The 15,542-nt window shown below is 35.8% G+C and overlaps 1 protein-coding gene across 13 annotated transcripts in view; it reads left to right on the top strand.

Moving 5' to 3' along the window:
* Positions 1 to 8,301: 8,301 nt before the first annotated feature.
* The window catches only part of LOC110454542 (EF-hand calcium-binding domain-containing protein 7-like), a 46,268-nt gene continuing 39,027 nt past the window's right edge, over positions 8,302 to 15,542 (top strand). For 12 of the 13 annotated variants that reach the window (XM_021504088.1, XM_021504085.1, XM_021504094.1 and 9 more), the window contains exons 1-6: positions 8,302 to 8,388; positions 9,574 to 9,738; positions 10,975 to 11,040; positions 11,361 to 11,506; positions 12,060 to 12,146; positions 12,981 to 13,001. In XM_021504088.1, coding sequence (XP_021359763.1) covers positions 9,612 to 9,738; positions 10,975 to 11,040; positions 11,361 to 11,506; positions 12,060 to 12,146; positions 12,981 to 13,001 — 447 coding nt within the window. In that variant the 5' untranslated portion in view covers positions 8,302 to 8,388; positions 9,574 to 9,611. The remainder of the gene's footprint in view (positions 8,389 to 9,573; positions 9,739 to 10,974; positions 11,041 to 11,360; positions 11,507 to 12,059; positions 12,147 to 12,980; positions 13,002 to 15,542) is intronic. The other variant, XM_021504082.1, reaches the window with a different exon arrangement.

Raw genomic sequence — 15,542 nt, 5'->3', positions numbered from 1 at the left:
ACCGTATAAGTATTTTGTTTGGCATATTATTGAAGAAGGCAGTCTTCATCAATTGGCTTCAATCGTACAAAAAAAAGTTTCTTTTTGTTTTGTTTTCGAAAGCTTTCTGTTGAAGCGCCACCGTGCCGTGCCTAATCCGTCTAATTACGGGTCTATATTTCTGCCATCCTGTTATCCACTGGGTACTTATCTTCAGCATCCCTGTTCCACTTACAAAAAAATAAACTATGCATTTGGAACTATAGTTCCTGGTATGACTATATATTTTTGAAAATCATATTTGAAAAGAAAACTTCAAACATGGCGGATGTTTTTAATAAAGAAAAAGATCTAAAATAGTTAATGAGAGTGACAATTAAATGAGGCTTGACTAGGATTCGAACCCGTGACCTCCGTTCATGATAGTGTCGCGTATCGCTCTACTTGGTCAACGGAAGTATCTTAGCCAGTAGTGCTATATAGTTTGATCGAAAAGGAAATTAAGAGGAGGGTACTGTATCGTACAAAAACTTAAGTGGAACTCTCTAGTATTTGGTCCGAAGTGGGGCATGGATCCCTAATTAAGAAGAAAATAGTTGGAACACTGAATGTGTGAAAAATACGACCTCACTATATTTCGTCTCTCCTGTTACTGCGGCGAACAAGTTAAAATCGATACCGGAATTCGCTATTCTGCCATTGTCGATAATCCAATTGGCACACAGATATAACAATTTTGACGAAGAAAACCACAACGTGTAACATTTTATTAGTAAGTCTGCTAACCCGCTTACATTGCAAACTAGGAGATCATTATTTTCCGGAATCATATATCCGGATTTGCCTCGGAGGGTTAGTCGTCCTTATAAAATCTCATCATTTTGATTAAATTGTGTATAATCCGAGTCTATTTCGCGCTTCTTTTAATCCCAGTATTTTCATGCACCTGTGACATTGCCTAAAGGTACAGCCTAATGAAGTCTGGAATTGACAGAAATTCAGGAAATTATTTTGTAGGAATACTACCACACAAAGCGAGTCTGTATTCTTTGACAGAGTACGTGTCTATTTCACAGCTGTGTCACTTGTTTTTAAGACGCTTCAGTCTTGCTTGTTTGTATATTATTTTTTACATGGAAACTATTTGGGNCGACTTTGGGAATCTCGTTAAAACACATTTTATCTAAATCCCGAAAACGTGCACATTTGAAAAGAAAAGTTGCTAAGATAAACATATATTTGACAATTCCTGTTTATTTTTCGTGAGAAAATAATTAGTTTCCACTGACATCACGGAGATAAATGACACCGAACATTCCTCTCGTTATAACGAGATAGAGATATTTTTCACTAGTGTGATTAATTGTTAGCAAAATCTCGGCTCAAGTTTCAAAAATAAAAATCTAGATTCTTAAGACGAATTTGACAATTCAAGACCACCGAACAAAAATAAGTGAAGGCTGTTGTCAGGATTTTTTTCGTATGTTCGAGTTTAAATTCAATGACATACAAAACAATTTGGTAATAGCTGCTTTTTCACAATAAATGTTGAGTCGGTATTTAAATGAAACACCCAGACTCGTTTCCATTACATAAGGTTTTATACGAAGTGTAAGTACTTGTAGGGAATGGGAACGAGACAGAGAACCAAATTCATTTCAACTGAATCACAAGATGGTCTATATTTACACGTTTTTAACAGAAAAGCAAAGAAAAGTCCTCAATGTTTGCGTCGCGAATTCATCAGTATACCACAATTGATATTTCTATATATAGAATCGGAATTGTTATCAAATACACTACATAAAGCCGAAATTTCGATAAAAGTAATTCAGTTCTTAATAAATGTAGCAACGAAAAGAACATTTTCGAATCAAAATTAACCCTTTTTGTCTCAAATATTATAACAACTTTCTTCTAACGGTCTTACTGGAAAGAGTAAATGGGAAAGAATTTTTAAAATGATTAACTTTAATATGTGTATTAGTTCAAGAATATAGACATCTTAAAATATCAAAGTTAGGTATCGGCACAACAATGCATACGCGGGTACTTCTGGAGGAATGGGACAGGCCGATGGTTAGAAAGGCAAGGGCAGTGATCTCGGCCCGCGGATAAAACACACGGTATTGAATAGGCACTGGAATATAGGGGATGGATGATTCTATTGTGACGTCATTCCTGACACCGCCGCTTGTGTTACAATATCATTTTTATCATAATACGTGGATAGAAAATGTTTGTAAATGGAAAAAGTTCCGTCTTTCCATCGGTACCAAGCTTTTTTGTGCATCCATTAGAAACGTGATTATTATTGGGAAATCAGATGGGGTCGATTTTTAATTGAAGTTCGAGAGCACCCAACCCTTCTAGTACATGCACTGTACTATAATTGGGGTGGCATTTTTACTGAGAGTTGATGTAAACTCTGAAACGTCTGATACTACTATGAACACATCAGTTTAGGTCCAAACGGAATGGACGGGATACGCGCTCATTCCATGGAACCGATTCAGATATAAGCTACACGTAGTATTTCAGAGAATGCATAGCGGTTTTGGCGGTGTTACCTAGCTAAAATCTGCTCTACCAATCTTATGATGTGCTAACTAACCGCAACCCGAACGGAACAAAATCAAAGGCACGGTTTTTAACTAAATTCTTTGTTAACTTCCGCACTTTACTAAAAAATAAAACCGTTTTATCTGGAGCGCTTCACTTTTCAACCTCTACATCTTCATCAGAGTAAATCGGAGGGCAAACGAGGCCATTTCTCGGTCTATCCCCCTCCCTGCTCGTGTAAAAAGTTCACGGCGATAACCGCTCTCCAACTTTTCAAAACAGATATATGATCTACTTCTACGTTGACTTTCACTAAATATTTTGCTAAAATGGCACTTTCTAAAGCATGGAATATGTTTCATAGCCGATTCCATTGCGGGAATCTTAGCTGGAATAAGACTGATTTCTTTATGTGGAATTGCATGAATTTCACAAACATTCGTGCAAAGCTCTTAGCCTGTTTCAAACTGTACTCTCTGAGCCTGTAACCTCCGCCCTTATCAGCAGCATCCTGTAAACAAACGTCATTGCCACGTACCTCATCGCTAAATTGCTATTGATATCCTCCTTGTTGTAACCCGTTGTGTTACAACGACGCATGAGATCTTTGATATCTTCAGTGATTTGCATGGTGGCCAAAATGTGGACCTCGAATTGGAGATTGAAAGGAAGGCAGGCGTGGATAGTTCCTTTTTAAAATTTTAAAGGAGCCGTCTGTTATGTCATCCGTGTTTGGTATCATTTCATGTAAAGCAACGAAATTGGACTATTGTCAGTGATAATGATTGATTATAAATTCTAACATGTACTATAACTATTGTACCAAATGTAGATGTCCGACAGACGCGATAGATATGCTAGATATACTCATAGCTTGATGTTTTTACAAATATTTGGGTTTGTCCGTGAATATGATCATACCCCAAGAGTTGTGCATGCATGAATGTTTGTAAAATCAATGCAATTCTGAAGCTTTCCTCGCCTTGTCGTTTATATAATCACTGGGCGTGGCATTTTAACAAAAAGTTTATATAAACCCCTTAAACGTCTAATATTTACACAGAAAACACGAGTTTAGGACCATACATAGCTAAACTGAGAAATTAGTCATGGCTCTTTGATCTAGATCCCCCAAACCCAAATGTTAACATCCACTTTTCGCAAACAACAGGACATCGCATTTAATACAACAATAAAATACAGTGATATTATTTTATTATACGTTGAAAAGTAGAACTATTAAATTAATAATGCAGTTGCCGTTAAGACGTTTTGTAATGCCATGCTAGACCTCTCAGTCATTTTCCAAAGTCTAATACGTGTTTCACAGTGACTCGTGGTCCGCCCCGGCAGACTGTCCCACTCTGGGGCCTACCTGGCCGCTCCTATAGGGAGGGTGTCGGTGTTAACAATAGATTGATGAAGAGAATTAACGTTATCGTTAGTTCGACGCCTTGTTTGATAATATCTGTGTTAAGAGTGCCAGGAATTAGGGATATGCTCGTAAACAAGAATTGTCGAGGTCGCGCGTGAGTGAGTTCCGGACTCCACCTCGGCACCTTATCTGATATAGCGATATCTCGTCAAATACATGATCCGGCAAAACGTGATATACGAACCGAGTTTTATGTGTAAATATTGTCAATTATCTATTTATGTATTTTGAAATTAATATTGTACAATTATTTAAATTCAACCCGAGGAAAGAAAACATACCTATTGATGCTTAATGCCGAGATAAATTACTTCAGAAAAAGGGTGATAAATCTTTCGGCGTCAGGGAATACATCAATTGTATAAGGATGGGACCAGTATAGAGCGACTGTCCATATGTATACCTGCTGTTACCCACTACATGTTGTAAGAGGTAACTAATGTGGGAAACCCTGCAAAATTGTAAATTTGCTTCATGTCCTTTACTCTGGGGTACAAGAGTGGTCAAAATAAATCTACTATCTACATTGCAACATTTCGTATTTTTTGCTCTAGACTTTATCAGAACCTTTTTTTCCCGTAGCGCCTCACTTGGCAGTAACTCAATGTTGGCCTTGGTGGTTAACGTTCGCACGGTTAGGGAAAGCAATGGGTTTTGTCCCCATGTCGGGACCACAGCGCGTGCTGAAACATGCAGTGTTGGTTGGTTTAGCGAAAAAACTGGCTGCACTTCCAGCCAATCAGATTCACACCACGGGTCTCGGCATGTGGCTGACGTCAACCTCGTTTATATTCAAAAAAGTGGCAGGCTGACTGCGAAAAACTTTGAAACTCTGAAATTGTGTGTGTTTTTGGAGGAAACGGAGTTCAAGTCCGCGGAAGGAGAATACATTTTACGTGCATGTAGGAGGGTTTTAAAAGAATAATTATTCATCTTTCCAACGGTACTAAGCATTTGCCCGAAGATCAACTAGAAATGTTGTTTTTGATGCAAGAAAGTTAGGTGGGGTCGACATTTCGACATCGAGAGCTTTCCTCCCTTCTCCGTATATGTGATCATTGGGGGGTGGGGTGGGGTGGGGGCTTTTTACTGAAATTCGATCTAAACCCCTACACCCTGTAAAATGACTCTGAACACCTTAGTTTAGGTCCACATATATAGCTGTAACAAATTCTCAGGTCTCTGTGGCCGGGACATATACCAAAGTCCGTGGACATGGTAGCGTTATTCCCTGCTAAACGTGTATGCTAACATGTATAGGGTAATCACAACAACAGGTTGTCCCGTTGTCAGTATATATTGTAAACTTATTTTGTGACCAAATGCAATACTGTGCTGTGTGCCTTCATCATGGTATTTCGGCGAGGTATCCTTCTAAAGTCGGCATCAGATCCGCACTATCGTAATGAGGCGAATACACCAATATACCGTCTCCAACAAACATGCACGCATACATCACACATAGAAGCATGTCTCTATAGGATATGTGACCTTGAAATTGTAATTTTGTTTAACTCTTCAAGGCTTTTATTTTACAACTATAAACGATGTATATCAACTTATTATAATCACTCTTGTTGGCTGGGATGTTAGCGCACAGGGGGTCTTAATGTGGTAGGAAACCCGGGCTCCCCGAGAAAACCCACGTGGTCGGACAAGTGACCCCATACCTTTTCACGATTGGGGAATCGAACCCCGGCCGTCTTGGTCAGAGGCGATTCCGCCTTCCACTGCGCCACCCGACAATATCCATTGTCAGCTTTAAGTTATATACATTAATAAGGCTATTATATATGTACATGTATCGCGATATCTGAACACAGGACCATTATTTTACATCCCCGTCCTCCAGTTTAACTAAGACACAAGACGTTAGCCATTTAAATATATATATGAAGTCCCTCCCCAAATCCTATCCCAGGACGCGATGAGATTGAGGTTTACGGCACGCTCTCTCATCACTTGTCAAGGATAAGTTACCCATCAGGTTATAAAAATACAGACCTGACAAGTTAATAAAAAGTCTGAAAGCTCCGCGCGAAACACGATCACACCACTTAAAAATACAATGATTGCAGACCGACTTAGATACGAACCGGAATACTAAAACTTAGTATATTTGTCCAATACCAGACGTTTCCCTGCTTGAAGTGCGAGACTTATTATTCACACGGCCATGGTCAAGAAATTTAAGCGGATTAATATGACAGCACTGTGTTCAGCAAAAAGAATTAATATGGATGAAGTGTTCATATTTTTATATTGTTTCTGATTTTTAATATGTTGGAATAGTTTTCTATCACGCTAAGCTGGCGCAGATCAGTGAACTAGTGTGATTTAAGTAGTAATACATAGATGTTCGTGCGTCATAACAGGCACATGTGGTCATGATATACCGTAGAAAGGTATAAATTATATAATCATTGTGAATTTAAGAAAAAAATTCAATGAATGTCTCAAACTTATTTTGAGTTACTTTCATTTTTATTTTTGAAAGTTCATTTGACTAACATAGCAAGATAGCATGCTAGTTCAATCGGTTACTTCGCAAAATCGGTCGTTAGGTGCAATAATTTCAGTGGTCCTGTGTGCAATGTCAAATAGGGAACTGTGGAAAGAGAAACTCCTAATTTAAGTGTAGGGACAGCAATTACGAATCTAAACACATTTTTAAATTATTCTTCGGTTTTTGGCATTTTTGAAATGGAATGAAGATGATTCCTAGTCTAAAAATTGAAACCGATTGATTCAAGAAAGATAACTCTTATGAATATGGTCTCTAAAATTCGTGTATTTGGTGGTCGGCACAATAGGTTTAAGTTCTTTGGACAATTTTGTTAATGAAAGAGAAGTGTTAATGTTTTTTTGTGTTTTTTTGTATTTAAAACCATGTTCTCCTTAAAAATTTGAAATACAAGTGTTCGGAAGGCGCAGTGGGAAGCGCAATCGCCCTCAACAAGGCTGCCGGGGTTCGACTCCCCGACCAGACGTGAAAAGGTATGTTCTCCAGGTCCTCTGGTTTCCTCCCACATGAAGATCCCTTCGAGCTACCATCTGGGGCAACGAGAGTTTTTATATTTTCAAATAACACACAATTTTGCAATGTTCAGATTGACAACACAGTGGCGGATCCAGAATTCCCTGGAAGATTTCAACAGATAACGATAAATACGTTTGATACGCACCCATTTTAAACAAACTGTATTTTTCAATAATTTTGATAACTAAAATCACAATTACGTCTACTTTGAATTTCATCCGTTCGGCGAAAGTCATAACAGGCGCGAGAATAAAGTGAACCGCAAACGGAAGGGGGAAAAAACCATGAGAACCATCTCCGACGGAATTGAAAAAATACCCTCATAACAGAATTTAGTGTTTTTAGTCATGGCAAACAAAACACAATCGCATATGCACCATTCTAACGACAAACTTTAAAATATACATATAAATTAACAGGAGAAGAGAAAAACTGCTTCTATCAGATCGATCAGGATAAACAAATCATTTGTGTCGCCTGGTAGTGTTAAAATCATATCATATCAAACTCATTATAAGGCTGTGTCATCATAATAGTTCCTATACATACTTATTAGCATACATGCATATACACTGCACGACTAAAACATAATTATATTTCAATACTTACAGCTAACCTTGTTTGTGTTGTATTTCTTTTCCATTTTCTGCTTTTGAAGTGAAAATGCATTTAAAATGGCTGTCTTTGGACAACGTGCATGCAACCAATGGATTTGCACATGCTCGTTCAAATTCGACAGACATGCGTGTTGATTTTGTGGGCGAAATGGATTGATTGACGCTGACAGACTCGGGATTTGATTGACAGAAACAGGCTTACATGGCAAGACATTGAACAAAATATTGATGAAATTAACAATGAAATGTTTGAATAAAAAATTTGAGCACTTAAAAGTAATGAAAATTAAATAAATTCCAAATATGGCAGATTTTGATTGTACAATCGGTAGAGCGGCAGACTTGGATGCTGGGGTCGCGGGTTCGATCCTAAGTGGAAGCACATTACTATTTTTTCTGTTACAAAAAAAGGACAGGGGCCACGACAAAACATAATAAGTGAGATGTCTTACAAGACAAAAAGGTCACACGGCAAATGCAAAATAATTGTACCGTGAAAGATGCAGTTCCAAACAAAAGTTTACATAAAAATAAGATTTAGCATACTTTATAAAAAGTGTTGATATGATCTCAAATTCTTTACTTTGATAAAGACAGGTGCCCTACTAAGTGGGGTTTAAAATTCCCGCCAAACAAACAGGAAGTATTATATTTTGACGCAACAAGTCTACGCATGTAGTAACAAATGGCGTGCATAGTTTTTCCGGTCTAGATTGTTTACCTGTAACTTTCTGATTTTGTGACATTCCACACAGGTAAGGCTAGATTTGGAAAATGTTTTTGTTCAGAGGATTAAGAAAATATGTTATCTGTATTTAAATATGTATATTATCACTGTAAAATGTCAGAAACGTAGATTATTGCACAGGTGTATTCATTGAAAAATATGAATTATGAAAAGCTGAAACAATGTTTTACAATAACGTGTTTTTGGGAATACAGTATTTGATGCCAAAGCACTGTCAGAAGCATTTTTGCCTACAAGAGAGAAAGACATTTGTGTTAGAACGATAATTTTATGCAAAGATTTGAAATATATCCATTGAATGTCTACATCTGTCACATCGTCAAGGTAAACAATCCGTTTCAGTTTTTTTGACAGATCGTGACAATGATGATTCGCGGTGAACAATGCTCTTGTAATTGATACTACATTTGGTTGATTACTTGAAATGCTAATATACTTAAGTCAGAAACATCAAGAAATTCAATGACATCATGATCAGTTACAAATAGAAAATGCATCGGGTCTAGGTCAGGATTTTAACCGGGGACATTTTAAATCTACACGACCAACAGATCAACCAGCTCATCTCTTTTCTACGTTTTCCTTCCTGACGACACCAAGTTGTGCAATATCACACAGCCTAGTTGCTGTCAGCAAAGAATGCCTAATACTGTAACAGGATCACACCACTTAAAACACTTTCACCGGGGACCGAACCCTCGATCTCCAGGTTCCTAGTCAGGCGCTCTACCACTGAGCTAAAGGGAAATTCCCTCTAGCTCGAAGCTAGAAGGCGACCGTAAACCTATGTACAACTATAAAATCTGCCACACTACTCCCCCCTTTTTAAATGTGTTCGCCTCTAACACCACAACCCAGGTTCTAACTCCCTCTCACCACAGGGAGGGCCACGGACACCATTTGTAACAGGAAGGAGAATAGTGTGCTTCCACCGAGGATCGAGCACTTTTTTTGTAATCATATTTTCTTGTCCAAAGGACCAGTTAGGTTAGGTAATTCACTAGTCCTTGCTGAAATCTACTAGTCCAGGACTAACGAACTAGTGTTAGTGTCGATCCCTGTATATCTGGTTCTTATGTTAAACATATAATTACTTAAAGTAATAACAAATACACATAACAAGATAGTGAGAACCGGTACCAATTTAACCATATCTAGACTTTGAACAGCAGTTGTTTGTATTTTGTTTCAGATTTGAATTTTGCTGCATCTAAGTCACAAACAACAGCCATGTCTCGCCGTTCGAGTCGATCGTCCATATCCGATGGTGAACTCATCTTAGACTGTAAGGCAGCGTATAGGGAGGTCTTAGACGACATCAGGAAAGACATCACAAGCAAGTCTGTTCTCCTTCAAGGTACCGTATTTCTGTTTCATTAGGACTCTTTCAACTAATAACTTTACAAGACAAAGACAACATCAAAAGTGATGACGTTATATACCGCAATGTTGTCGTTTGTAATCTATCTTCTGATTGACTGAATTTGTTCAGTGAAGAAATTACAGTGCAATCTTTGTTTTGCGCAAAGTTGCTTTTCGTTTTTATCAGAAATGAGTTAATATTCATCAACTATGCTCTTAAAAGTGTTGTCTGTGTTTTGAAATTCAATTATAAGGAATAACCAGGATTATTTTCAGTGTTGAACAATGCCAAACAAAATGACACTGGGGAAAAAATAATTACATCATAATAATTACCATAACCTAAAATGGCACAAACATATTGGGAAGCCATTCTTTTGTCATTTTGTTGATAAGATCAGTGTATTTTGCAACAGATATGTTCCGAATAAACAAGAATTCTTGATATTTACTACAAAACTTTTTATATTGTCACAGTTTGAGATACAATATTGAAGACTTTGTTCTTGGCAGATTATATATGTTGACAGATTTGTCTTTAATACCGTAATACGGTAATAGCCGTTTAATTTGACCTAAAACAACATGAAGTTATCAATCATCATTCATTCAACTGATTCCTGTCGTAATTTGTATAAATAACAATGAAGAAATTATATAACTCTTTCATGCCCAAGGCTGTAGGACAGGGAATTTTCACTGTAGGGGTTTCGCACCTATTTGAAAAGCCAGAGTGTAGAATTTCCTTATTATAATGCCTCTGGTACGAACAAGTATCTTCCTCTTATTCCAATCACCACGATCAGCTCAGAAACAACAAAACTGCATTGCGGCATCAGAATATTTCTCAATTTTATGACGTCATACGCGTGATTAGAATGTAAGATAGAAATTTCTTACACCCCTTTATTGCCATAGACAGTTCTGTTATATATACACAAGAATAAGGGAAATCATTTCTCTAAGTGGCAATGATTCAAGACTAACAAGACACAGATTGATGAAGTAAATTTTACGATTGACAGAATTCTTTTGAGTAGATGAATATAGAAATTGGGCTACGTCATTCTAGTATTTAATATTGACATAATATTTGTGAAATACATGTCAACATGCTATACAACACTTAAGATTTGTATAAGGTAGCTGCTTGCTGCAATATTTGATTCCAGGTTGAGCCCTGTTATCTAATACATGTATTGAAATTAGTATATCTTATTTTTAATTTCAGCATTACAAGAAACGGGCAGAAATCCAACTGAACGCGTGTTAAAGAAATACTGGCGCTCTGATACTGGTAAATTCTCTCAGTGAAATTTAAAGTTTTACATTTTAAAAATATTTAAGTAAAAGACAAAAATGCAGATTTAAAGGTGTTTGCTAGGGACATCCACTTGTATAACTCCATTTTTCTGAAAAAATAGATTCTACAAGGTTTGATAAAAAATTTATAATGATAAAAGAAATAAGGCTTTATTTATGATAATTAAAATAGATTATGATTTTCCATTAATATATATACCAGGTGTTATTTTTTACTTTTTAGGTCACCTGAGCTTTAGCTCAAGTGACCTATTGCNGTCAGCTGATATTCCCATATTGATTTGTGTTTTTCAGAGGGCCTGTCATTTGACGATTTCGTCGATATCTGTCGTAAGGAGCCTGTCACAAGTGAAGAAGAAATTATGAAAGCCTTTCGTAAGATTGACACTAATGGAGATGGTTTCCTGTCCTTGGAGGAACTCTTCAAAATTATGACCTCCGTAAGAAACAAAATATGCAGAAATAGGGCAATGGGGTTCCAAGCCTTTTTGAGCTTCATATTTCAGCTTTGCTTCAGATATGCAATTTAATTTCAGGCCTAATAAAAAAAAAAATCCATTTTAGTTTCCCACTCGCTCAATAATCAGTAATTTGGTTTCACCAACTCTGAAAAAAATAACTTCTTTTTGACTTGCACTCATAGATGTAATTACTGTTTTACAAAATTATTTTTCAAAATTAAATATTTTCATTTTTGCGAACCGTAAAAATTGCGAATGAATAGTTTTCCTACAGTAAAAGGAATCCTTAAAGTAAAATATCCATCTAACAATCACAATAGTTTTCTTTTTCTTTGTCACCTGTGAGGTTTTTTTGACTGAACTCCTGATGATGGAATCAGCGCGTATAAAGAAAAGAAAAAAAGGAAAGGCAGCAGAAAGTAAAAAGATATAATTTTGTTTTGTTTTTGTATTTTATCTTATCAGCAAGATCTTTTACAATTAGATAAGAACCCAAGTTATTGTTTACAATAAACTTTGTTACTCATTACAGAAAGGAGAAAAGATGACAAGGCAGGAAGTCCGGGAAATAATAGATGAGGTTGATGAAAACGGCGACGGTAAACTGGATTTCAAAGAGGTTTGTGTTCACTACTATGTGTTTTCATTCTTATTTTTTCTGTATTTCAGTAGTTTAGAAAAAAATCTTTCTGGAGAAATATAACCTTTTACATAAGATGATTTTTCTTTAGAACAGATGTGTGAAATTCTGAAGGAACAGAAAAAACATCATTTATATATCGTACTTGGTTTCAACATTCATTCATTTATTGAAAAATTTGTGAAAAAATATTGTAGACAGCAGGGCCTTCAGTGGACCCTTGAAAGTACCTTTTTTGACTCTTCTAAATTAGATTTGACTCTTGGGTTTGAAAAGACATGTGTTTTGACCCTCCCAAATTCAGGGGAAATGATATTTGATTTCTTAATTTGCTAAAGGGTATGAGGGTTAACTGAAAGCCCTGCTCTGGAAAATTGTTCATACGTTCAGAAATTCAAATAGGTGAGAAAAAGTAGGTGAATAACATTTTCGATTCATGATGTGAACATCGTTTTGTTTCAAAAAATAATTCTGCATATTAAGACAATAGGGTCTGAACTTTTAAATTCATTTTCAATGCAAAACTACATATCTTGCAATGTGATTACTAAGTGTATAATCCTCTACTGTCAATTTCAAGATATCTATTTCTGTAATCAATTTCAATGTTAATTTTGTTATCGCTTCAATTGTATCTTTCTCTTCAAAAATCTTCAGATGATCACAGATAGCATCTATTAATAAATACTCAGAAGCTAGCTGGGTTTTTTTTTTTTATAAAAATCAGGTTTCTTATTCCTGTGTGTGCATGTCTTTTTTTGTCTTTTTTTTCCCATTCTAATATCAAAATGGCCAACTATATTTATGTTATAGAGGAAATTTTACTATGAACAGGTAAAACCATTTTGTGTCTATAACCACCCCACATGTTATGAGCCAATTCCCTTGTTGCAGAAAAATGCATCTCATTTTTTTTTTGGCAATGCTTTTTGTTCATTGTGGAATGTTAGTTACCTTCAGCACCAGTGTTTGACACAGGCCAGAAATAGGCTGGCCGGTCCAAACATTTTTTTTTATCTGGACCAGTCAAAACTTTACTGGCATAAAATGTGTCATACTGGCCCTGTTGAAATATGAAAGAAGAAATGTATGTAAACACACGGCAGACAACCAACCTATAAGGTGTTAACTATAAATATTAATGTACTTACTAAATGTATAATTTTGGGCCTACAAGCTTTAAATACAATCATGTTCATGTGCAGGTTTTGGACTTTGGTCACCATGCACAGGACTTTGGGCCAGCCATTGTGTCAAGCATTGGTCGATCAGCTTTGTAAATGTGACTTGGATAAGGCAAGGAAAAGAATGGTGTCCTGTATTGATTTATTTTTATTTTTGGATGCGGTGTACAGCATTCATAGCGGTTCTCGCCAAGCTTGGGCAAATCAAAACCAAACGACAGACTTTCTTCTTCCGCGGAAGATCTTTAAATGCTGTGTTGATTATTTCATGGTATGAATAATGGTATAAAATGATGAAATACATATGAAAACGATCAATAAATCAAAGAAAAAATGTTAAAATTTTACAAAGGCAAGTTTTTTCAGTGAGCATCATGAACAATATCAATATCGGATAACTACGCTTTTTGGACCGAATAATTTCTTCACAAAAAAACCACAACACTTTATCTCCTTCCGCGAAAGATCTTTAGATAATGTGTTCATTGTTTTAAGATATGATCAATGCTATAATATGGTAAAATATATCCGTATTAGACAAAAAAATCAAAGAAAATATGTAAAGATCTTTAACAGTGGCGTTTTTTAATCAGTGAAAGTTCCGAACTATATTTGGTTCAAATTACTGCGCCTCGTATTCCAATACTCTAAAGTGTGTGTGTAAGAGTTTTCTCCCCTTGTCCATCATTGCATAGTTTCATGCTCGCGACTGTTTGATAACTGTCCTTGATAAAGTAGGCTTCGTGTTTTCTTTGTCTCAAAGGAAAGTCTCCAAGTGATAGAGAATGTTGACTTATACTAAAGTAGCCGTCAGCAGCTGTGCCAAACGAGTTTATAGATAGCTTCCCAATACAGTCTCTAGATAATGGCCCGATTAGTATAATACAAGTGCTTCGTGAATATAGCATATTGAACATCAAACATTAAAACCGTATATACATATTATTCACATTAACCAGAAACTGAATAATTATATAGGTCTTTAACCTTCGTTACAATATCGAGAGAAGGAGAGATACACAAGGGACTTGCATAAGTCCTGTCCATGATTACACGCACTGGAAATAATACAATCTCGTTTAAATTTTAAATAACTAATCAAGATTATAACAAATTGTAATAATAATATCATAATTATTTATTTATATTATCTATATAACATTTTTTATTTTTTATTTAATCGTAAACTTTCCAATAATCTTACAGGACAATTTTGGTTTGCAGGTTGTTTGGTCAAGGTCACTGTTACATTTTTTAAAAAGATCATTGTCTGCGCTGTAGCAGCTTCATTCCTTGAAGGATTTCCATCGAGTTGAAACACTAATTAAGGACCATAATATCAGACAAGTTTCAATTGTTTTAGCAATACTCTGCTTGTATTAAATATACATTTTTATTGAAAATTATGATTAAGGGATGGGTAATTATGACCCTTACTCAACAACATGTTCTTTATTATTTACTGCCATTCTGTACTGATATGTCACCTCCTTTATTCCATTATTTGAATCCTTCATACACAGCATCCCTGAGGGCTCTCGGCACTTTGATTTTTTTGAGGAAGAATTTATTTAAAAAAAAGACATACCAGTAATGATGCCGAAATCCTCCACCAATTTCAGTGCAAACTTCCTTCTTATCCCCCTTCCCCCAAATAATTTATTGAGATCATGTATATGTGTATATAGCAATGCTGGTTATAATATGATTTTGCAGGTCATGGACTAGACATATATCTTTCATAGGAATATGGATTAATGAATTTCTACATTTTTTCATTTGAACATGAAGTTAGAAAAAATATCATTGTTAATTTTTTTGTGGTCTCTAAAACATTTTAATTGAAAAAATAATTATTGGTTAACCTCCTAGACTGGTCAGATATCTAAAACCCCACTCTGAGCCAGAAATCAAAATTCTCCTTTCAGCTACTATAGGCGGACATGGTATTTACTTTTCATCTAAATTTGAGAAAATTTGAAAAATCAAGGGGCCTAAAAACGGCTTTAACAGGTATCTTTTACCATTGACAAATCATAATTGATTATACAAATGAGGTCACAATTAATATATGTATAATCAAATACAAAGGGTCAAGGTCATAATTCCTCTTTCCATTGACAATAAGGCAATGATGATATTGTTGTCCAGTTGCTGTGTATTTTTTTGGTCTTTAAATCAAAATCCTTCT

Source organism: Mizuhopecten yessoensis, unplaced genomic scaffold (assembly GCF_002113885.1).
Source record: "Mizuhopecten yessoensis strain PY_sf001 unplaced genomic scaffold, ASM211388v2 scaffold7907, whole genome shotgun sequence".
NCBI classification, from domain to species: domain Eukaryota; kingdom Metazoa; phylum Mollusca; class Bivalvia; order Pectinida; family Pectinidae; genus Mizuhopecten; species Mizuhopecten yessoensis.
The sequence above is the reverse complement of the archived record's forward strand: the minus strand, read 5'-3'. Positions and strand labels throughout refer to the sequence as shown.